The sequence below is a fragment of the Sphaerodactylus townsendi genome, linkage group LG01 (genome assembly GCF_021028975.2).
Source record: "Sphaerodactylus townsendi isolate TG3544 linkage group LG01, MPM_Stown_v2.3, whole genome shotgun sequence".
Taxonomy (NCBI): domain Eukaryota; kingdom Metazoa; phylum Chordata; class Lepidosauria; order Squamata; family Sphaerodactylidae; genus Sphaerodactylus; species Sphaerodactylus townsendi.
Window position 1 is genome coordinate 5,513,964 of NC_059425.1, and position 21,445 is coordinate 5,535,408.

The 21,445-nt window shown below is 54.4% G+C and overlaps 2 protein-coding genes across 2 annotated transcripts; one reads left to right on the forward strand and one right to left on the reverse strand.

Annotated features, from left to right (window-relative positions):
* The first annotated feature begins 8,355 nt into the window (after positions 1 to 8,355).
* On the forward strand, positions 8,356 to 10,212 carry MRPL24 (mitochondrial ribosomal protein L24). The gene is made up of 5 exons (XM_048509442.1): positions 8,356 to 8,651; positions 8,745 to 8,840; positions 8,998 to 9,101; positions 9,528 to 9,658; positions 9,884 to 10,212. The coding sequence occupies exons 1-5, from the start codon at positions 8,469 to 8,471 to the stop codon at positions 10,018 to 10,020; spliced, it is 651 nt and encodes a 216-aa protein (XP_048365399.1). The 5' UTR covers positions 8,356 to 8,468; the 3' UTR covers positions 10,021 to 10,212.
* Positions 10,213 to 10,236: 24 nt separating this feature from the next.
* On the reverse strand, positions 10,237 to 21,345 carry METTL25B (methyltransferase like 25B). The gene is made up of 8 exons (XM_048509291.1): positions 21,085 to 21,345; positions 20,864 to 20,985; positions 20,444 to 20,657; positions 19,856 to 19,918; positions 19,324 to 19,467; positions 16,849 to 17,594; positions 13,222 to 13,406; positions 10,237 to 10,512 (listed from the first exon to the last, which is right to left on the reverse strand). The coding sequence occupies exons 1-8, from the start codon at positions 21,178 to 21,180 to the stop codon at positions 10,313 to 10,315; spliced, it is 1,770 nt and encodes a 589-aa protein (XP_048365248.1). The 5' UTR covers positions 21,181 to 21,345; the 3' UTR covers positions 10,237 to 10,312.
* Between the last annotated feature and the right edge of the window lie 100 nt (positions 21,346 to 21,445).

Here is a 21,445-nt window from a genome sequence, read left to right on the forward strand (position 1 = left end):
CTCCCCCTTCCCAGGCGAGCCAAGCTTGCTCCCTGCATGAGCTGCACACAGCAGCTGGAGACGTGTGTGAGTGTTATCAGCAACGTAATGAGGTGCAGGAAGCTGATGTTCTTCAAAGCAAAAGGATTTTATTTGCAAGCGGTGGTCACAGCTCGGTCAGGAGAGAATTGCGTCTTGCAACGCAGTTCAACAACTTTTATTCCCAAACTTCAAAGGGGCAGGGAAATGGGAGGTGAGGGAGCAAGTCCCTCACCAAACACCAATAGGAGAACAAACAACCCAAAAGCAAGATACTATTACAACTTCTGAATGGGATTACAAAACCCCGCTGTCAGCCGTCTTCCTGCGAGATCTCGCAATGGTGCTGAATGGAGAGCAGATAAGGCCCATTCATCCAGGTGGGCTTGCTACCACACCCAGCTAATTCCTTTATCAGATGGCTGTTTCCTTTAGTAATACCCTGAGGCTCCCGCCTCACGTTGCTGAAACAAAGAAAAGTTCAAACTGTCCAATGGTGATCCCTGCATGTCTTCCAACAGCTGGGGACCTTTGGGTGCTGGCAACAGATTCGATTTACAAGTCCAAAGAGGGTCTTTGTCCTTGTTAAGGAGTTGGCTGGGCATTGGTCTAAACTGCATTCCAGAGCCAACTTCCTTGTCCCTTAATATCAAACCTTTCAGGCCACTGCTTTGGCCATCAGACACGAATTTCACAAATAACATTTCTAAACTTAAACATTAGGGAAATCTTAAGGGATAAACACATATACTTATAGGCAAGACTTTCCTAAACCTAACAATAACAGAACCTTAAACTAACTGGAGAACCTGGTCAAACTATAATCCTAAACCGTAAGAAAATCATAAATTCAACTCTAAAGGGGCTTTTATTACATCCTAGAATGGCATAAAGAAGAGGGAAACCATATATCATTGGCACAAGCATACATAAGCGTTCTTTGTGAGCCTTATAGAGGCTTCTGAACCACACAAGTCTCCGCATCCGGGCATGAAGCCAGTGTAGCCAGGTAACTTGACTCAGGAAAATATTTTGTTTATTTTCCTGTCGGTAACATGAGGGCAGTGCATGGCCACACCTGTAGGATACTCCAGACTTCACTGAACAGCGGCAGGGGAACCCCGATGGCCTCTGATGCATGGCCTTGCCAAGGGCTCCCGCCCAGCGTGGCCATGCACCCTCCACAAGCGGTACAGAGAGGCTGCAGGGAGAGAGGGAGGCCACAGTATGCCGCCAGATCCCTGCCCTGCTCCACCTCCCAAGGTGCGTGGTTACCCTCAGTTGTGGACCTTGGGGGCAGCTGGCCACTGTGCTGTGTCAAGGGGCCGGGCAGCTGTCTGGGTGAGACCCCCTGGCAGGTCCATAAGGTGGGGTGCTGCCAGGGTGGCAGTGGGCTGTCTATCACCTGACCCTTCCTTCCTTGGTGTCTGCTGGCGGACTTGGCGCGCAGGGCGCTGCTCTGGGATGCCGATGCCCAGAATTTGCCTTGTGTTTTGCTGCCTGCTGGTCCATTGCCTGGGAAGAGGGAGGGGGAGTAGACTTTCCTTTTGGCATCTCTCCTCCCCCCCCCCTTTGAACTCAGGCCCCCCTCCCCCCATGAGCTGTGAAGGTCCTGGCAAATACTTTGCTGGAGGCACTGCTGTGTATCCTCCACTTGCTGCCCCAACATCCACAGCCCCCCCTCCCCCCCTCGGCGTGGCAAAAGGGAGGCTGGCAATGAACAGGGACTTGAACACACCACCATGAAGCGCTCCAGAGATTGGTGGTGCCGGGGCTCCTGCTGCTCACACTGCGTGCCTTTGTTGGAGGGGGTCACGGCAGTGGATCTTTACTTCCCATCTTCTGGCATGACACCTGTGCCGGGTGGGGCGGGGGGCAACATGGCCTCAGGGAGCCAAAGCTGCTTTCAAGGGCTGCCCTCAATATTCCCCACCCAGGGAGGTCATCAGATGTCCATCCCTGACAGAGTTGGGATGAACTCCAGCCTCCTCGCTATGCTATCCGGGCCTCGCAGAGAAGGACATGTTGGGGTTTTTTCCTACTTTGCAGACTGTCCAGCAGCATCTGTGCCCTGGTAGAGCCACGTGGGTGTGACGGTGCTGGAGGGTGCCACCCACAGATGGGTCTGTTGTGGACAAAACAGTTCACTGAAGACAATGAATGAACGAACGAACATTTATTTACAGTTAACAACTGGTAATACAATAATTCATAAAAGGACAAATTCCAAATGTTTACAAAGAGGTAAAAAGTAAAAACTATAAAATAGGACTTTGTATTGTCAAAGGCTTTCACGACCAGAATCACTGGGGTGTTGTGTGGTTTCCGGGCTGCATGGCCGTGTTCTAGTAGCGTTTTCTCCTGAGATCCTCTGAAGATGCCAGCCACAGATGCAGGTGAAACATCAGGAGAAAATGCTACTAGGACTCCAGAACTTATGTTAACATTCCTCTAAAAGAACTGATGGTCTCCCATTCACCTGCTTTCCTTTATTTACTAAAACATTTCCTTTATTTACAAAACTAAGCTATATTACTGGAAATTCTTTGGTCCTTACTCAACAGCAAAGAGTTCAATTTCCATTCATTATCTTTTCCGCTGCATTCAGTCAAGTTTGGCCCCAGGATTTCTTCTCTAAGCTTATCATATAGAGGGCACTGAAGCAACTTGTGTTCAAGGGAATCCATTTCTTCCAGGGAGCAACAACAGAGCCTCTGTCCATAGGGGTTTTTCTTGAATCTGCCCTCTAAGACAGCGGAGGGCAGGGTGTTACTACGAGACAATGAAAACATCCTCCTACGATATTTATTCTCTAGGAAAAATAGATAAGGGGCTGGTTTCACCTGGAATCTGAGTGAGCCTTAAATCAGATTGTCTCTCTATATCACAAACTCTTTGTCTGACAATCTCCCTAGCTTTCTCTAGCCTCAGCTTTAAAAGGGTATTGGGAGAAAGTCCTATTTACTGGACGGTCCTTAGATTTGCACTGTGCCAACTTGATTGGAAATTATCCTGCAGTATTGTCATTGAGGACATAAAACGAAAATTTGGAGCTTGTTTTTGGACGACTTTGATAAATGTATTTACTTGTCTGCCTGGTGGGGCCCAAAGCAGCTTACAAGCGAAAGAGGGGGCACTTATGGACACAAAGGTCAGCGTGCAAGACGGGCGCCTGACAGCAGGTGACCCCTGGGCTGGTCCTGGACCTGTCTGCAGGCTCCTCCGTAGGCCAGGCCTGCAAGCCACCAGTAAAGGGCTAAGAGCTCTAGAGGCACATGAACTGGGAGGGTGGGGGGAGGGAAGGATTCCACAGTGAAATGGTGCAACCTCGGTAGGTATCCCTCACTTTACCTCTTCCTTGCTAAAGAGCCCCTGGCCACCCCCCAGCTTTGCGGGGAACACCACTCCTTCCCAGAGGTCAAATAAGAACCACCAATGCTGGTGGGTTGTTAAAAGTTCTTTACAATTCCCAGAGGACACGGCTAATTCAGGGCAGTTGCCATGTGGCTTCCACACAGGGGATCCCACCCCCACCCCCCAGCTTCTTTTCCATATGCTTCCCCTGAGGTCCCCCACTCTGCACACTCTCCTGGTGTTCCATAATCGTTGTTCTATTGTAGGCGCAGAAGAAAGAGAAAGGAGATAGAAGCAGAAAGTCAGAGCAAGTGGTAGAAAGTAAGAGCAAGAGCAAGAAAGAAAGAGAAAGAGGGTTTTAGATCCAGCCAGAAAGGTTATGTCTTCCTTCCCTCCATTATTTTTTTACTATACTGGAGAGATGGCAACCATAAAGCTGCTGACCAAAGAAATCATGCAGGCCTTAAACCTATCCTTTTTTTATTACGAGCTTAGACTAATAACTCCAAAAATGCCCCTTTGTTCACAATTATACAAAATGTGCAAACTAAACTGTTTTTAAGATCCTGTTGTACCCAAGAGAAACCTTAAAAGTTGCCCTCTTCCTGAGAACAATAGGAAGGCCTATGAGAAAGTTCAGGCTCTTTGTCTGAGAAATAGGGCAACTTGAAACATACATAAGAAGAACAAGGGTTTTTGGTTCATATAACGTCAAAGAGTGAAATGCTGACATCTTTTAATGGGGATTCTGGACAGCCCCAAAGTGTTGTGGGAACAGGGAAAATCTCCACCTTTTGTATGATTGATTGATGATTGTGGGCATTTTGGGGTGTATTCTTTGCTGCCATTTTGATATAGCCTGTCATTAATACTATAAAAGTGAGAACACACCGCCATTTTGGTGTGGCTCCCCTGATATTGTCTTGCCCGCAGTTGGCCGAACAAAGATCTCTCTGATTTTATTCTGTATTGGCTTGAGCTTCTTTGAGCTTCTTTAGCTTAATTCGTTACTCCGTTGTAACACTATCAGCATAAAGTTACTCAATATGCCATTCACTGACTTCAACCCATTTTTAAAAGCACTCCCGAGGAGGAGGGGGGATGATACCAACAAGGGCAAAATCTGGGGGAAAGAGCTGTTTTTCATCTGGTTGTTATGAGTTCATTTTACCCCTTACAGCAGGGGTCCCCAAACTTTTTAAACAGGGGGCCAGTTCACTGTCCCTCAGACTGTTGGAGGGCCGCACTAAAAAAAACTATGAACAAATTCCTATGCACAAATGATTGTAAAATGTTTGATTTCACCTTTCAGCCTTTCTGTCATGGTCTATTTTTAGAACAGTGACCAAAGAATGTCAAGTACAGGGTGGGCTCCAAATATTGTTGGGGAGGCTGTGGAATACCTTCCCCTGTAAAAAAAAAAAAAGCAGAACTTCCCCAATGAAGCATTCCATCTAACCCAGGATCAGGTATCTTCCTGGGTTCTTTCCTGCCTAGCAGCCAGCGAGCGATTCGCCAGCCTGGCTGATGCCAATGGGAGTGGGGCGGAACAGAAAGCCTGAGAGCAACACATGGAGTAGCCGAGAGGGAAGGGCGGAGCAGGCGTTGCCACATGTAAGGTTTCCAACTCTGGGTCAGAAAATCCATGGAGATTTGGGGGTGCCATCATGTAACTGCAATCAACAGCCGTTGGGGCCGGTTCCTCCTCTCCCTCGAGCCCCCACTGCACATGAATGGAGCCATTGCCGCCATGCCTGGCGGGCCGGATAAATGCCTTCAGGGGGCCACATTTGGCCCCGGGGCCGTAGTTTGGGGACCCCTGCCTTACAGGAATACTGTATTTCTGTCCTGATACAACTGTAACACTTTCTCATATTCTGCTCCATTGTTCAAAGTACAACAACATCAGAACCAATTTGAGAACTGTGTTACCAACAGGATTTATGCTCCTCTCTGATAAAACAAAAATGGCTAAGCTTCTAAATAGCTCTAGTGTGGAATACTGTATTTTCGCCATCCAGACGAAGTAGTTGTAAGTTATTGGAAATTATTTATGGGATGCTATAATTTTTAGAGGATTTTTCTGTTTCATAAGGATGTCAGCCGCCCGGAGCTTGAAAGGGCAGGGGTGGCCTAGTAAATCTAATAAAATAAAATAAAAATTAAAAGATATGCCCGGAGCCGGACTCTTCCCAGGGCACAACGTTGCAACATATTTCATGAATGCATTGTTGAAGGCTTTCACAGCCGGAATCACTAAGGGGTTGTGGGTTTTCCGGGTTGTATGGCCGTGTTCCAGTAGCATTTCCAGACGCAGGCGAAATGTCAGGAGAAAATGCTACCAGAACATGGCCACATCAACCCGGAAAACCCCCAACATCCAATTTGATGAATGTTTTATGGCTTTATGTGTTGGAAGGTGCCCTGAGCCTGCGAGGGGAAAGGCAGCACATATATGGAATGCATCATCGTAAAAATGACAATCTTTCCCAAGGAGAAGTGCCTGGCCCTCCCTGCCAGTGGGCAGGATTAGAATTGGCTACTCTTAAGCACAGGACTGCCCCCTTCAGGATGGGGTAGCTCAGACAGGGGCTTCAGAAAGAAGGGAGCCCAGGGGACGAGGGAAGGGTGTATGGGGAATGTCCTTTTCTCACGCAGTGGGGCGGGGGCAATGGAAGGGCAGGTGTGTGCGCCTCCACACCTGAGGGGGGTATCACCCACCAAGCGGATGAGCTGGGCTGTGACCTCATAACTGGCCACAAATCCCACGGTTCCCAGGAAACCAGCAAAGGTTCCGTGGCCAGCGGCAGCAGCTCTGCCCGGCTGGGGTCCTCATTGGCACCATGAAGGCCTGCTTCGCCTGGAACTGCGCCCAGGGAAGCCCAGGGTGAGACGGGGGGAGAGAAGGGGATTTCTGGAACTCTTGGACCTGTCTTTTGAAGGCGATCCTCGCTGTCTCTGTGTCAAATCCGGAGGGGAGTCCCATAGCCGCCAGGGGTCTGCAACCTGCGGCTCTCCAGATGTTCATGGACTACAAATCCCATCAGCCGCTGCAGACCCCTGAGCCGCTTGGCTGATCTGGAGCCCCCTGCCCCCCGGTCACATCTCACTGGGCAGAGGCTTCTGGAGCGCTGTGTGCATGGCAAGGGGGTCTCAGGGATCCTCACTCAGGTGCTCAGGAGCCCCCCGCCCCCCCCGGCTCCTGCAAGGACCGTCCCCCCTGCTTGGCACCTGGCCCACATTTTTGGAATGCAAGCAGGCGGCTGGCCAGAAGGGCTTGGGGCTGGCAGCTGGTGCCCACCTTGAAGCGGTCATCGCTGCAAGGACTCAAGGCTGGATCAGCTCTCAGGCTCCCTGTGGTGTAGGCCTTAGACCAGGGGGGGCAGGAAAGGGCCCGTCCTCTCCAACTCCCCATCCCCAGCAGAGGAGCCAGAGGACATCAGCAGGGTGCTGGTGATTTTCCTCTCCCCCCGCCTGACTTCCCCTTGTCCAAGTGCCGGCCGGGGTGGGGGGGCTCTGACGCTCACCTGCTGGGCCTCCTGCTGAGGCCGGGGAAGCAGAAGGGAGCCCCAACCCAGCCCCCCTCGGCAGACGCAGGAGGGCTGCTCCAGAGTCCCACAGTGGTGGGAGGAGGCAATCCGGCACCCTCTGGGCCCCAGCTGAGTCCTCGCATGGGCCCGCGCCTGGTGGAGCAGCGCACAGAACATCTGGCAGCTGCATGGCTCTTGTGGTGGGAGGGTGGGCGCCTGTGTCAGAGGAGCTCCCTGGGAACCACGGGGTGGAGGGGAGTGCCGCTCTGCTGGCCTCGGCTGGCTGTGTGTTGTGTTGTGTGAGAGGCAGCATGGTGGAGTGGCAGGCCCAGTTTGGATCTTTGCGCTGTTGGGGAGGGGGCCAATGGCGCCCCCCCCCCCAGTCTGGCCTCCCTCGTGGGCTTATCGTGAGAATAAAATGCAGAAGGGCAGAGCGATGCCAACTGCTCTGCCTCCCTCTGAGAAAGGTGGCCCAGGAAGGAATGCGAGCAATACATGAGAGGCGGCGGCGGCGGGACTGGCTACTGGGGGGGGGGGTCCTCTTCTGGCCCGCGGGGGGGGGGCGCCCAGGGCGCTGGGTGACCCTCGACCAGTCAGGGGCCCGCGGAGACACCCCCCTCCCCCCCGGCCTTCCCCGCTGAGGCGCAGCAGCAGCAGCCGTCGCAGAGCCGCTCCTGGGACGACCCCCGACGCCCACCCGTTCGGATCTGCCTTCCAGGCCGCCAGACGAAGAGGGGCTGCCGGCTGCTGCACCAGGCCCCGCGGCGGCGGAAGAAGAGGAGGAGGAGGAGGAGGAGGAAGCGGCGCAAGGGGCCCCGCCAGCTCCCGGGGCGGCCGGTGAGTGCGGTCCCCCCCTCGGGCAGGTCGGGCGCGGGGCGTCGGGGGCTAGTCTGGGCTGGCGGCCCCGCGGCTCCCCGGGACTCTCCTCCTCCTCCTCCTCCTGCGCAGGGCCGCCTCCCGCGGAGCCCCCGCCGGCCCCGTTCCCCCCGCCGGCCCCGGAGCAGCTGCTGGGCCGCCTGCGCCAGGAGCTGGAGGACGCGCGCCTCTTCCAGGCGCAGCACCGCCGCGAGCGTAAGTGGGGAGGGGGCTGGTGGGGCGGGGGCGGCGGCGGCGGCGGCGGGGGGGGGGCCCGGGACCCCTCCGTCCCTCCCGTCCGCTTCTGCTTCTCCCCCCCCCTCCTCTCCTCCCGCAGGCGCGAAGGACGCGCGGAGCTGCCGGGGCTGCGTGCGGTCTGCCGTGGCCGTGGAGGCGCAGCTGGAGGCGCTGCGGGACCGCCTGGACGCCGCCGAAGCCCGCCTGGCCCCGCCGCGCCCCGACGCCGCCCCCTGACGACCCCCCCCCCCCGCGCCACACAGCCCCTGCCGCCTCCTCCCCCGCCGGCCACGCCGCCGCCTCCGACTCCTTGCCTGGGCGCCGAGCGGGGGGGCGGGGGGGCGGGGAAAGGGGGCGGGCATCGGGCTCCCACAGTGCCCCGCGCGCGAGGAAGAGGAGGGCCCTGCCGGCGGGGGCTCCTGAGCGGGTGCAGAGCGCGGCTGCGGTGCGTGCAGGGGGGGGGGGGGCGAGGCCATGCGGCTGTGGGCGCTGCTGTCGGCGGCCCAGAAGGCGCCTCTGCCCCGCGGCTACCGCTACGGCATGAACAAGCCCGGCTCGGCGGCCGACAAGGTCCGCAACCCGCCCGGCCTGCGGCGCAAGAGGGTCTTCGTGGAGCCCATCGACGACGCCGACTGGAAGTTCTTCCAGGGAGACACGGTGAGGAAGGCGCGGACGCCACCGACGCCGCCCCCCCCCCCCCGGCCCGCCGTGCCTTGACGCCGCCCCCTCCCTCTCCCCCCCCCCCGGCAGGTGCAGGTGCTGAAGGGGAAGGACGCGGGCAAGCTGGGGCTGGTGGCCCAGGTCATCCGCCAGCGCAACTGGGTCGTCCTCGAGGGCCTCAACGTGGTAAGCCCGGGCGGGCGGGCGGGCGGGCGGGCGGGGGGAGGGAAGAGGGGGCACCCTCCCTCGGGGCAGGGGGCGGAGGGGGCTGGGGCGCCTCGCTGGCGATGGGCACCGGCCACGGCTACTCCTGCCCGCTCTCTCCCCCCCCCCCGACCCGCAGCATTACCGGTACGTGGGGAAGTCGGCCGTCTACCCGGGCACCTACGTGGCCAGCGAAGCCCCGCTGCTGGTGAAGGACGTCACCTTGGTCGACCCCTCCGACAGGTATGGTGGCTGCCCTTCTGCCGAGGGGGGGGAGGCTCCCGTCCCGGCCGCTTTCCTAACCCAGAAGGGGGGGGGGCTGCCCTTGCCCGCCTCCACAGAATGACCCTGCCTGGCCCCACCAGATCCCAGCACGAACCCATTATGCCCCCCCCCCAGCTTTTGGGGACTGGGCCCAGCCCGGGCGCTCCCACACACAAAGCAAGCCCAATTCGGGAGGGGCAGAACGGCCCTGGGGGGGCTGTGATCCCCCCCACCTCCTGAGTGACCCACAAGGGCAGGCCCCCCCCCCCACAAGAGCACAGCCACCCCCATACTGGCAAGAAGCCGTTTTACAGGAAGTTGCCAGTAAGAAAAATCTGCTGCAGGGCCGGCCTTTGCCCCATCCGCAGTGGCCCCCCTCGCCTCTAAGACTCCCCCCCTCCCCAGGAAGCCCACGGAAGTGGAATGGCGGTACACCGAGGAGGGTGAGCGCGTCCGCGTTTCTTTGCGAACGGGCCGCATCATCCCGAAACCCATCGAGCAAAGGGAGGACGGTATCATCCCAGAGCAGTGGAAAGGTAAGGGGCCGGGGGTGGGAGGGGCAGTTGCATCTTGACCACGGGAAGGCCAAGTCCCCTGTAGTCCCTCTGAGCATGCCGTAGCTGTGGTGCTAGGCGGACCTTCGCAGAGCGCTCCCCCTGCCAGGCGGTCCCTCATCTGCGTGTTGCTGGTGGGAAAAGCCTCCGTCCGACTGAGCATGGCTCTGCTTCTCTCTTCCTTGGCCCCTCCTGCCCCTTGTCAAGATGGCCCCAAGGACACGTCCGTGGAGGATGCCCTAGAGAAGACGTTCGCCCCTTCCCTGAAGACCTTCCAAGAGGAAATAATGGAGTTGCAGGGAATTGTCGAGACTCGCCAGTTCCGGAAATCCTATTGGTATTGACGTTTCCGTAGTCAGCTAGACAGCGAGGGCATCACCGGATTGGACACGGACGGACCTTCCGGCCGACCAGGGCAGCCTGGCAGAAGTTTTTCTTTTTTGCAACGTTGGCCCCCTTATTCGGGGAAGGGGGTTTGACTGTGGTCTTGCCAGAAAGGCCTTTGGTTTTTTTAAAATAAATAAGGAGCAAGCCCAGCTTTACTGTTTGTTTATTAAAGCAGGTGTTTGTTTATTAAAGCAGGCTTGCCTTGCCTGTTTTCTTGGCTCAAGCGCACCCGCCGTGGAGAGTCTGTGCTCAGAGCTTGGAGCCGGTCGGCGTGTCCAGCGGGGATCTGCCCTCCTGCCCCCTCCCAGGATCGTGTTCCGGCCGAAGGGGGCTTCTTGTTCTCAGCCAGCCCCCAAGAGCAGGGCTCAAGTCAGCCTTGGCTGCCACCAGCACAAGATTCCGGGGGGAGACGGTGGGGTCGAACAAAGGGATCAGCTCGCACTGGAAGCCTGTCAGGAGGCAGACGGCAACAGAGTGAGGTCAAAGCATAAGCATTTTGTCATTGTGCACGCACAACGAAATTTACAGCAGCATTCCTCGATGCACACAATTCCAGACTAATACCCCACCCTCACTTTCCCCTTCCTCCACCCATCCCTACACAGCCCCAAACACATCAACACGAAGCCGCGGAGTTCAGCATAGCCACAGCTCTAGAGTAGAAACTGTCTCTAAGCCTCTTTGTCCTAGTTTTGATAGACCTGTATCGTCTGCTGGATGGTCACAGTTCAAAAAGAGAGTGTGCTGGAGGAGACGGGTCTCTCGGAATATTTTGGGCTTTCTTTCGGCTTCGGGAATTATAGAGTTCTTCCGAGGAGGGGAGAGGGCAGCCGATAATCCTCTGTGCAGTAGTGATCACCCTTTGGAGCGCCTTCCTATCTGCCACTGTGCAACTGGAGAACCATACACAGGTGCAGGAGGTTAAGACACTGTCTACAGCACAGCGGTAAAAGGACACCAGGAGTTTTCCATCCAGTTGTTGTTTCCTTAAAAGTCTCAGCTAGTACAGTCTTTGCTGGGCCTTCTTAACCACCGCGGCAGTCTGTGCGCCCCAGGTCAAGTCCTCTTTAATCATGATGCTCAGAAATTTAAAACTAGCCACCCGCTCTACTTGATCTCCATTTATAGTCAAGGGCTGAATTTCTGAGCTAGATTTAAGCCAGCTGTGCCCTCCGCACCCATGAACCCAGCTGCTGAAACATTTTGGGTGATGAAGGGCTTGCCAGGCAAAGGGGGGGGGGCGGGCGCGACTGCACAGAGATAACATTCAGAAGGGAACAACGTCAGGTGCTTTGGGAAGAAAGGCAGGATTAAAAATGCAGTATGTGAATCAACTATTTATGGCAGTGGTTCTCAACCTTCCAAATGCCGCGACCCTTTAATGCAGTTCCTCATGTTGTGGTGACCCCCCAACCCTAACGTTTAATCCATTTTACAGATGTAGAACACTGATGGAAAGAGTCTTAGGCGACCCCTGGGAAAGGGCCATTCAACCCCCAAAGGGGGGCTACTTAGAGTAGAACTAGTGGTCTTGTACAGCAACACTCCCACCTTCACGAAGTAAACTCCACACAGCTTTGTCATTCATAAGAAGGCATTTTATCATTCAGTTGCTCTATGTACAAGTAGCTATATACAACGAAGAATATTCAGCAGACAATCAAAGTGCTTCGCCTAACACCTGTTTCCCAAAGGAACACTGAACCAGTATCATACAAGTGCTTTTATACAAGACTCAACCAATCATGTTAAAGGTCACTTGGAACAGGTAAGAACCGGTTTGTCAGCTCAGTCTCATGCTGACTCATGCTGGATAGGATATGGACACTTTAACTATCATGACACTTGAGGACTCAAAGCAGATTTGTATTGTCAAATGCTTTCATGGCCGGACTCCACTGGTGGTTGTGGGCTTTCCAGGCTGTGTGTCCGTGGTCTGGTAGATCTTGTTCCTGGCATATGCCAGCCACAGATGCAACCGAAACTTCAGGAACGAGATCTGCCAGGCCACGTGCCCCATTCAGCTGCTGTAGGAGAACGGGGGCCATGACGACACCCTTGGCCTAAGCTCAATTTGTGGCAGTTCAGGATCTGAACCCGGAGCAAGGAGCCCCAAAGGTTGAGCTGGAAGCTATAAGATCTATAACAGAATAACGGTATCTTTTACGGCCAAGGGCCATTTGGATATATATAGCATCATTCGTAGGCCATACACAATCATCAACTTAAAAATTAGCCTGCTATATTTGGTCATACATTTAATTAACTCCTAACGTGATGGCTGGAATTCTGCTTCTCTTTGGTGAGGCGTGTGACTTTAGCTGGTATGGATGATGTTGATACTCGCAACTGCTTTTCCAGGGCCGCGTCTGTCAGTCTGGAGTACAGTCGACTCTTTGCGATGGTACGTTTTGAAAAGAACTGCTCGCAGCAGTAAGTTGTTCCAAACACGGAGACATATTTCAGTGAGTGGGAAATTCATCACTGGAATGTTGTATGGTTTCCGGGCTATATGTAGGAGAAAATGCTACTGGAACATGGCCATACAGCCCGGAAACCACACAACACCCCAGTGATTCCAGCCGTGAAAGCCTTCGACGATGAAAACTCGCCACTGCTTATGTAATGTTTATAGAATTCAAGCAGCTGTGCCCAGCTTTCCGCTCAGCATTGCCTTGCAGCTGAAAGATTTCGTGTTGTAGGTTATCGGGCTTGAATCCCCTTTTATGCCACGGAAGCTTGTTGGGTGACCTTGGGCAAGTCACGCCGTCTCAGCCTTGCTATCACGCAGGGTTGTTGTGAAAAAAAGGCAAGTGGTGTAAGTCAGCTTGGGTCCTCTTTGGGTTGGCTGTTGTTCCTTCTTGGCAGCCCTTTGTGGAGAGGGGCCAGCAGAGGCGTAGTAAGGGGGAAGGCTCCTGGTGCGTCCTCTGCCCCTGCTGCGCTCCCGTCTGGCCCCGGAACGCGTCCACAGGGGGGTGCGTCCCCCTTGGAGCTACGCCTCTAGGTGCCAGGCCTGTGCGAAGTGAAGCAGGGCCAGAGGAGAGCCGGTTCCCCTGCTACGGTGGCCTGCTTGCCTTTTGCCGCACACAGCCTCTAATATTTGGGCCAACCCTGCTGCCCATAGTTCCGTCCCCCCCCCACACACACACACCCCTTACCTTGCTCCTGCAAATAGATCATCCGGTCCAGCAGGATGAGGGTCTCCACCACGGGAGCCAGCAGCAAGGCCAGGCTGAAAAAGGCCACCACCTTCTGCTGCTGGCCCAGCAGGGACTCCAGGGCCGCCCGGTCCAGGGCCATGTTTGGGTCCAGCCCCACTCGCTCCAGCCCGAGTCGGATGTATCTGGGGGAGGGAACAGACCAGCCCTTCTTAGCTTGCGTGCTGGGGGTCGGCCAGCTCCTCTTCTGGTAGCCTTGACGGGCTACAGCCTGCCCAGCTATACTGCAGGGGTCCCCAGTGCCAAGGGGTGCTGTGGCCCTTGCCAAGTGGCATAGGAGGTCAAGAGCTCATGTATCTAATCTGGGGTCCCCCGTGCCCAGGGGTCCCCCGTGCCAAGGGGTGCTGTGGCCCTTGCCAAGTGGCATAGGAGGTCAAGAGCTCGTGTATCTAATCTGGAGGAACCGGGTTTGATTCCCAGCTCTGCCGCCTGAGCTGTGGAGGCTTATCTGGGGAAGTCAGATTAGCCTGTGCACTCCCACACACGCCAGCTGGGTGACCTTGGGCTAGTCACAGCTTCTCGGAGCTCTCTCAGCCCCACCTACCTCACAGGGTGTTTGTTGTGAGGGGGGAAGGGCAAGGAGATTGTCAGCCCCTTTGAGTCTCCTGCAGGAGAGAAAGGGGGGATATAAATCCAAACTCTTCTTCTTCTGCTTCTGAGGGGTCTGCAACCTATGGCTCTCCAGATGTTCATGGACTACAATTCCCATCAGTCCCTGCCAGCATGGCCATGCTGGCAGGTGCTAATGGGAATTGTAGTCCATGAACATCTGGAGGGCCGCAGGTTGCAGACCCCCAATCTAGAAAATCAGTGGGCCAGGTGGAAAGGCCACCTGAGATCTCCTTGGCTGCACAGATGACGATGACTCTGCATCAGCACCTGAGTGTTGGTGTTGAATTCTCTCACTGAAGTTGTGAGAGAATTGTCCCTCCTTGTCCCTGGGCTTGGACTTCTTCTGTGTGGGTGTAGCTCCCTCTCTTGTAGTTGACACCACCTTTCTGCCCAACAAACACCCTGGGTCAGAATCCCAAAGGGACTCACTGGCTCAAAAAGGCTGGGGTGTCCTGTATATGCTACATACAAAACTGGAACAATTCTTGGTAAAGGGACTGTGGATTACAGTATATATGTTCTGGGCATAGAGAAGAGGTCACTGGGGAAGGGGGGGCAGTTGTGAATTTCCGGCAGGAGGGTGGACTAGATGAACCTTGAGGTCCCTTCCAGCTCTGTGTTTCTACGTATTAACTTGTTTGCTGTGTGCACTATCCTGCTCTTACTGCCTTATTTTCTACTGAGGTAATACCAATTTCCTGCAGTGAGTTGACACATCCCATCTAGCACACTCGGCTTTGTTTCAGTTTTGTGTAGTCCTAGTACATTGCTTATTAAATGTCTAAGCCTGTTGACTGTATTAACCTACGTTGCACAATCCTCCTTGAGTCTCAGTGAGAAAACCCATTTTCTAAGACATGGCTGGAGCCATGCTCGGCTGGCATCTTGCACATCTGCACCAAGACCACAGCTGGACTTGCATTATCATTGCCCGAGGCTGGGAAGGTTTTCTAATGCTTCCTTGTAACTAGTTGAAGAGGCAAACCGCTATTCTTCTCTCCAACTTCACAACAACACTTCTTTCTCACCCAGTTCAAAATTGTCTTTTTTGGGAAAGGTATCCCAGTAGTTAAATCAGCATCATGTTTCAACAATGGCAAAAAAGACAAAAGTAACTTGATTTGGAAAGGCAAGAAATCAAGAATTAAATATAAAAATGTGCATGATGCAATTTGGGGGGGGGGGGGGGGTTCATGTTCCCAAATTTAAAATTGGACTTTGAAGCTGCTTGCCTAGTGTAGACAAGGGAATGGGCGATTTTGAAGAATAGCAGAATCTTGGAACTGGAGAGCCATGACAGGAAATTTGGTTGGCATGGATACCTGCGGTATGTTAAGGGGAGAATTCCAATCACTACGTTAGAAGGTATCTTATATGGATCTGGTTGAAATATAAAAAAAAAATATTTGTAGCAGGTGAAACTCCTGTATGGTTGTCTACAATTTAAACTTTTGCTAGAAAAGTGAACGTGTAAGAAAAATGGCCTAAATAATAGAGAGTTGTAAGTTAACCAGTGTGAGTCTGTGAACAATTTAAAAGATATGCTGGGGGGAAGAATTAGGACTAATAAAAGGAAACACTTCTTCACACAACGTGTGATGGGTGTTTGGAATATGCTGCCACAGGAGGTGGTGATGGCCACTCACCTGGATAGCTTTAAAAGGGGCTTGGACAGATTTATGGAGAAGTCGATCTCTGGCTACCAATCTTGATCCTCCTTGATCTCAGATTGCAAATGCCTTAACAGACCAGGTGCTTGGGAGCAACAGCCGCAGAAGGCCATTGCTTTCCCATCCTGCATGTGAGCTCCCAATGGCACCTGGTGGGCCACTGTGAGTAGCAGAACTGAACTAGATGGACTCTGGTCTGATCCAGCAGGCTCTTTCTTATGTTCTTATATAGTTAAAAATTGGATCCCTCATTATCAACTTTTAGTAATTTTTAAAGATGATTAGAAGAATGCCGGTTTTGGTCCACAAGTGACAGACTTTGAATCGAACTTATGTACAAATAGTGGGAAGCTGATTACTAAAATGTAGTAGATGTTACTAAAATGGGAAACAAAAGATGAGGCTACACAGACCGGAAAACCCACCACAACCAGTTGAAACCGGCCGTGAAAGCCTTCGACAATAAAAAGATGAGGTGGTTAAATCAGTAATGATTAAATGGTTTGGAAATGTTGGCGGTGATATCCAGAGGGAACAGTGGGATAGACTGGGGAAGAATGGTTTAAAATTTACAGGAGAACTATTATAAAACGATGTCCAGGTGGTATTTAACGCCAAAATTTTTGGTAGAGCTGTATAAAGGTGTGTGTAACAGTGCTGGAAATGTCAACAGCAAGAGGGGTCTTCCTTTCATATGTGGTGCACCTGTAAAGAGGCAAAGACTTTTTGGGATATGATACTTAAAGAAGTACACAAATTTCTGAAGTATTTTGAAAACACGTGAAGTCTTTTTGTTGAAAATTATGGGAGAGGACTTTCGTAAGCAATACAGAGCTCTGTTTACGTACTTGACGATGGCAGCAAGGACTTCATGTGCACAAAAATGGTGAGACTATAAGATACCAACAACAAAGGACTGTGACGACATTACTAAGAGATTTTTTAGAAAACTGGAAACCTTTTATCGAATATCTTTTCAAAACCTATTCAGATAGAGAATTAGCGGCAGGGTCTGAAGTCTAAAGAAAAATGGTAAACTCCAGAATGCATCTAAGAAATAACCACTGAACTAATGTTTTAGTTATATGCATGAACCTGGAGCTAACTTTTAATCAAAGCTGGAAATCAGTTTATGGTTGTGGTTTTTCATGTTGTTTGTTTTAAGTGTGAGAAAATAAAAAATGACATGGGCCCCTGCATGGCCTCAGAAGTACAAGCCAAACAGCCGCAGCAGGAGGCCATGCGCTACAAACCCCCTTCCCCCGCGTGCGTAGGCCACACTCACTCTTCGAAGGTCAGCATGTGGGACTTGTTGATCGTCTGCACCCCGAGCCGTTTCTTGGCAGGGTCTGCGGCCCGAATCACCGTCTCCAACATGGCCCGGAAGCAGTGCGTCCTCAAGGTGGCGCTCTCATCCACGAGCCTCAGTGCGTAGTCCTCGATGGCGTGGCAGGCCCCTTCACGGGCCTTGTAGGAGAGCTGGTGGCCTGGGAGCCCAGACACCCAGGTGCTGAGTGGGTAGCCACACTCTGCGGGGTCCGTGGGTGCGGCTGTGTCCGGCACGCTCAGCTTCATGTAGCAGCAGGCCACTGAGGTGATGGCCACCACTCGGGGGCAGCGGACAAAGTGCCGCAGCAGAGCCACGCTGAGGTCGCCGCAGGCATGGAGGCCGGTCAGCAGCACGGGTGCTTCCAGGAGAGGGGGATTCTCAGGGCAGAACTGCCCAGGCCCCCCTCCCACGAGCCCTTCCTGACCAGAGGCAGAGGCTTCCCCATCTGTTCTGCCACCGTCCCACTTCCTCAACCGGCTCTCAGTCCTGGTCTTTTGGCAGCCGTCCTTCTCCGCTTCCCTGTGGAAACCAGGGCTCGTCTTCGGAGTCCTCTCAGCTTGAAAGAGACCATCTGCCACAGGAGGAGAACCTGCCTCGTCTTTCTTTTGCTGCAGCAAATGCAAGAACGCCTGCCACGGGGCCCTGGGGTCAACGCAGCCCACCACGTGTCTTGGCCCCTGGAGGCAGAAATCACCTGCAGTCTGTGGGGGAGTGAGGAAAAGGGCGTAAGCCTCATATGCTCTAGGACAGTGGTGGCGAACCTTTTCGAGACAGAGTGCCCAAACTGCAACCCAAAACCCACTTATTTATCGCAAAGTGCCAACACGGCAATTTAACCTGAATACTGAGATTTTAGTGTAGAAAAAGCGGTTGGCTCAGAGGTGTGCCTTACTCGGGAGTAAGCTATGTGGTAGTCGGTGGCTTTGCTTTGAAGCAACCGTGCATCTCTAGAGTGAATCCTCTAGAGTGACCCTAGGAGGGTTTGCTCAGAAGCAAGCCCCATTGCCAGCAACTGAGCTTACTCCCAGGTAAAGGATTGTGCTGTAGTTCTTCGCATAAAAATCAGTGAGGTTTAACAGCCCTGAACAGGGTTACCTACACTGCTTCCCCAAACTAGGTCTTTGGTTTAATGCTAATAATCGAGCCCAGCGGCCCAGGCCAACCTAGATGTGTGTGTGGGGGGGACTCTGTGCGTGCCCACAGAGAGGGCTCTGAGTGCCATCTCTGGCACCCGTGCAATAGGTTCGCCACCACTGCTCTAGGAAACACCACTGAAGCACCAGCGGGGAAGTCAGCCGGGCAACAGCTGGCCTAGCCTCTTACAGCCCTCCAGAAAAAAAGAAAAGGAGCAGACAAATTGATAGAGGAAGTCTCTGGAAAGGACAGTGGTAAGGAAAGAGGCAACATCAGTCGAAGAGCATACGCAGAAGTCTTATTCATCAACATGACACACGCCATATCACCTTTCCATAATGCAAGACAACAGGTGTCAAACTCGCAGCCCTCCGGATGCTATGGACTACAGTTCCCATCATCCCCTGCCAGTATCATGCTGGCTGGGGATGATGGGAACTGTAGTCCATAGCATCTGGAGGGCCGCAAGTTTGACACCTAAAAGTCGTAACACATGACTGTCCAGACCTAGGCAGGGCAAGTGCAATTCACGGTTCGGATCCTGACCTACAGCGTCCCTTCATGGACGCACATTTCCATGCTCTGCCATCACACCTCTGCTCACCTGTGTGAAGCCTTCTGAAGGCCCCACGAGGCCAAGGAGGGGCCCTACTGGACTGGCAGTCCGGGGATATTTTTATAACGGGGTTAGAACTGCAGGAGCACAGAGAAGTCCAGCTGGGAGTTTTCATGAGGAAAGAGGACTGTCAATCCATTGGGGTGCACAGCCACCTGGTCTTGCGGCACAGGTGTGTGTTTTTGTCATCCATCCTCTGTGCTGTGTACAGCATGTTGGGCCTTGGACAGTTTCCTAATTTCTGTACTCCTAGACATTGTTTGGTGCTACCGTGTTTCCACGAATATAAGACAGTGTCTTATATTAATTTTTGCTCCCAAAGATGGGCTATGTCTTATTTTCAGGGGATGTCTTATTTTTCTGTGTTCTGTTCGTCGGGCATGCTTCCAAACGAAAACTTTGCTATTTCTTACTTTCGGGGGATGCCTTATATTTCACACTTCAGCAAAACCTCTACTACGTCTTATTCTCAGGGGATGTCTTATATTCGGGGAAACAGGGTATCTGACTGAATTGTGTTCTTGACTTTGTTTCAGCAAGAAAGGCTATAAACCAAGTAAATATAAACCTGGAGACAGGAACCAACCCCAGCCCGCTTTGTGTAGAGCAGCAGAGGCTGGAAAGGTCCCCAGTCAAAGCCCCCCCCCCCCCCCCCCCCCGGCTCTCCAGCTCCTCCTTACCAGTGTCCCTTTGGCTTGTTCCTTCTTTAGGGACTGGACCAGCTCTTGGTCAAACTTGACTGCCCGGCTCACCAGGCGTGGATCTTCCTCCACCGCAGTGACGGGCAAGTGGAGGCCAAATGCCAGGAAACGAGAAAGGTGGCCCTTTAGGGAAAGAAGTGGGAACCGGAGCTCAGCTCTTGCCTTCCCGGGGCCCTGACACCACCCTATTCCCTCACGTGAGCCTATTAAGAAGAGCCAGTGTGTTGTAGTGGTTAAGGGTGTTGGATTATTACCTGGGAGACTTGGGTTCAAATCCCCTCTTGTGCCGTGGAAACTGTCCTAGCCTCCCAGCCTAACCTACTACACAGAATTGTTGTGAGAATAAAATGGAGCAGAGGAGAATGTTGCCAGCCACTTTTTATCTTCATTGAGGAGAAAAGTGGGGTATAAATTAATTAAACAAACAAATGAGTTGCTAAGTTCTGAAGTTTTAGGACTGAATTACAGCCCCCCCCCCCCGCCCCAATGATGCCAGTCCCAGCAGACTTACCTGGCCAGAGCCAACATCCACCACATGGCGGCACCCTGCCAGGTCGCTGAGTTTCTTCACAAGCTATAGAAAATGGGAAGACCAAAGGTCAGCGAAAGCTTGCAGGGGTAGGTGGCCGCACAGCAGCCCAGAATGCTGTGAGGTGGTCTCTTGTCCCTGCGGGGGGGCGGGGGGGAGGGTTCGAAGAAACATGTTGGAGAGCAAATCATGAAGCTGAGGAGCATCAGGAAAAAGAGGTGGCTGGCAGAAGGGAAAGCAGTGAGGAAGAGGAGGGAGCAGGTCAGGTGGGCCACAGGTGGGCTTGCTGGGAACAGACAGTTTCGACGGGGTTCTGCATGCACTGTTCTGCCTCCTGTTTCAGCGGCCCTGGAAGGCCAAACAGACGGGACCCAGAGACTAACGCCTTCCCCGTCACTGCCTCCTGCCCGTGGCCCATGGAGTCTGAGTGCCGGGGGGTGGGGCTGGTGGTCCCCCTGCTCCCCACAGCTGGCACTCTTGATAGGCCCTGAGTCTCCTGAGCCCCTGGCTTCAATCATGGAGGGGGCCCCTCTCTTTCTTACCCTGAGCCTTCACCCCTTGGAGACGCACCTGCGCCAGCTGTCGGATTTCGTGCTGCTTCTTGGGCTTCACGTGCTTCCGGAAAAGGGGGTGCAGCTTGGAGCTGTGCTGCGGGTTCCCCTGGAATTCCTCCAGCTTCCCGTCGGCCAGCGTGCCCCCCTCGCCCCTGGGGCCCCGGGGAAGTGCCAACGCGTGGGCTGCGGCTCTGAAGGCCAGCAGGGAGAGGGGCCACACGGAGCCATAGCTGAAAGAGAGACCCCGAGGGAGACGCTCACCCCCGCCCCACCCCGGGAAATGGAGTGGAGCCCTGCCAGGGTGGGCTGCCAGCCAGGGCTTCGGATCCCCCCCCCCCCATCCACATCCTGTTGTCCGCCTGCCCGCCGGAGTGGGGGGCTCCCGGGCCAGCAATGCTTCCCCTCCCCCGCGTCCCTCCTCTCCCGGGCCGCTCACCTGGCTTGGCGGGAGGGGCTGCTCTGCAGCAAGAGCGCGGCCAGGTGCGGGGATGAGAGCTCGGCCAGGGCGCGCTGCCAGGAGAGGGGCAGGTGGCCCCACAGGTCGTCCGTGAAGAACTCCTAGAAGGCGGGCACGGGGGCGATGGGGGGGGGGGCGGAGGTCAGGCAGGCGCCGAAGCAGCAGCCCCCTCCCCCTCCTCTCCCTTGGGCACCACTCACGATCATGGGGGCGTCCAGCAGGAAGCGGTACCGGGCGAGGAAGCGGCTGATGGCGGCGGCCCAGCTCTTCCGCTGCTCCAGGGAGAGGCCGCTCATCGCCCCCCGCGAGCCCCGTGGGCCCCTCACCTCACCTGCCCTCACCTGCCGGCCAGCCCCGCAGGAGGCGCCCACCTGGCCGCGGAGCTCCGGCGCCAACCACGCCCACCGGCGGCCGAGGGAGCCCAGCCAATCAGCCGCCCGTATGCAAAGCAGCCGAGGCCCCGCCCCTCAGCTCGCCGGGAGGGAGGGAGGGGCCTGTGGCGGCGGCGCTCGCCTCTGGACAGGAAATGGAGGGGGGACCGGAAGTTCCCAGGGTAAGGGA

Bases quoted from the DNA above. Each gene is read 5' to 3' on its own strand.
- METTL25B (XM_048509291.1), bottom strand. From the start codon at position 21,180: ATGAGCGGCCTCTCCCTGGAGCAGCGGAAGAGCTGGGCCGCCGCCATC. The intron at 19,919-20,443 runs GTGCGTCTCCAA...CATTTTCTATAG, and splicing joins AAATCCGACAGCTGGCGCAG to CTTGTGAAGAAACTCAGCGA. The intron at 10,513-13,221 runs GTAAGGGGTGTG...GCCTCCTGACAG, and splicing joins GATCTATTTGCAGGAGCAAG to GCTTCCAGTGCGAGCTGATC.
- MRPL24 (XM_048509442.1), top strand. From the start codon at position 8,469: ATGCGGCTGTGGGCGCTGCTGTCGGCGGCCCAGAAGGCGCCTCTGCCC. The intron at 8,652-8,744 runs GTGAGGAAGGCG...CCCCCCCGGCAG, and splicing joins AGTTCTTCCAGGGAGACACG to GTGCAGGTGCTGAAGGGGAA. The intron at 8,841-8,997 runs GTAAGCCCGGGC...CCCGACCCGCAG, and splicing joins TCCTCGAGGGCCTCAACGTG to CATTACCGGTACGTGGGGAA.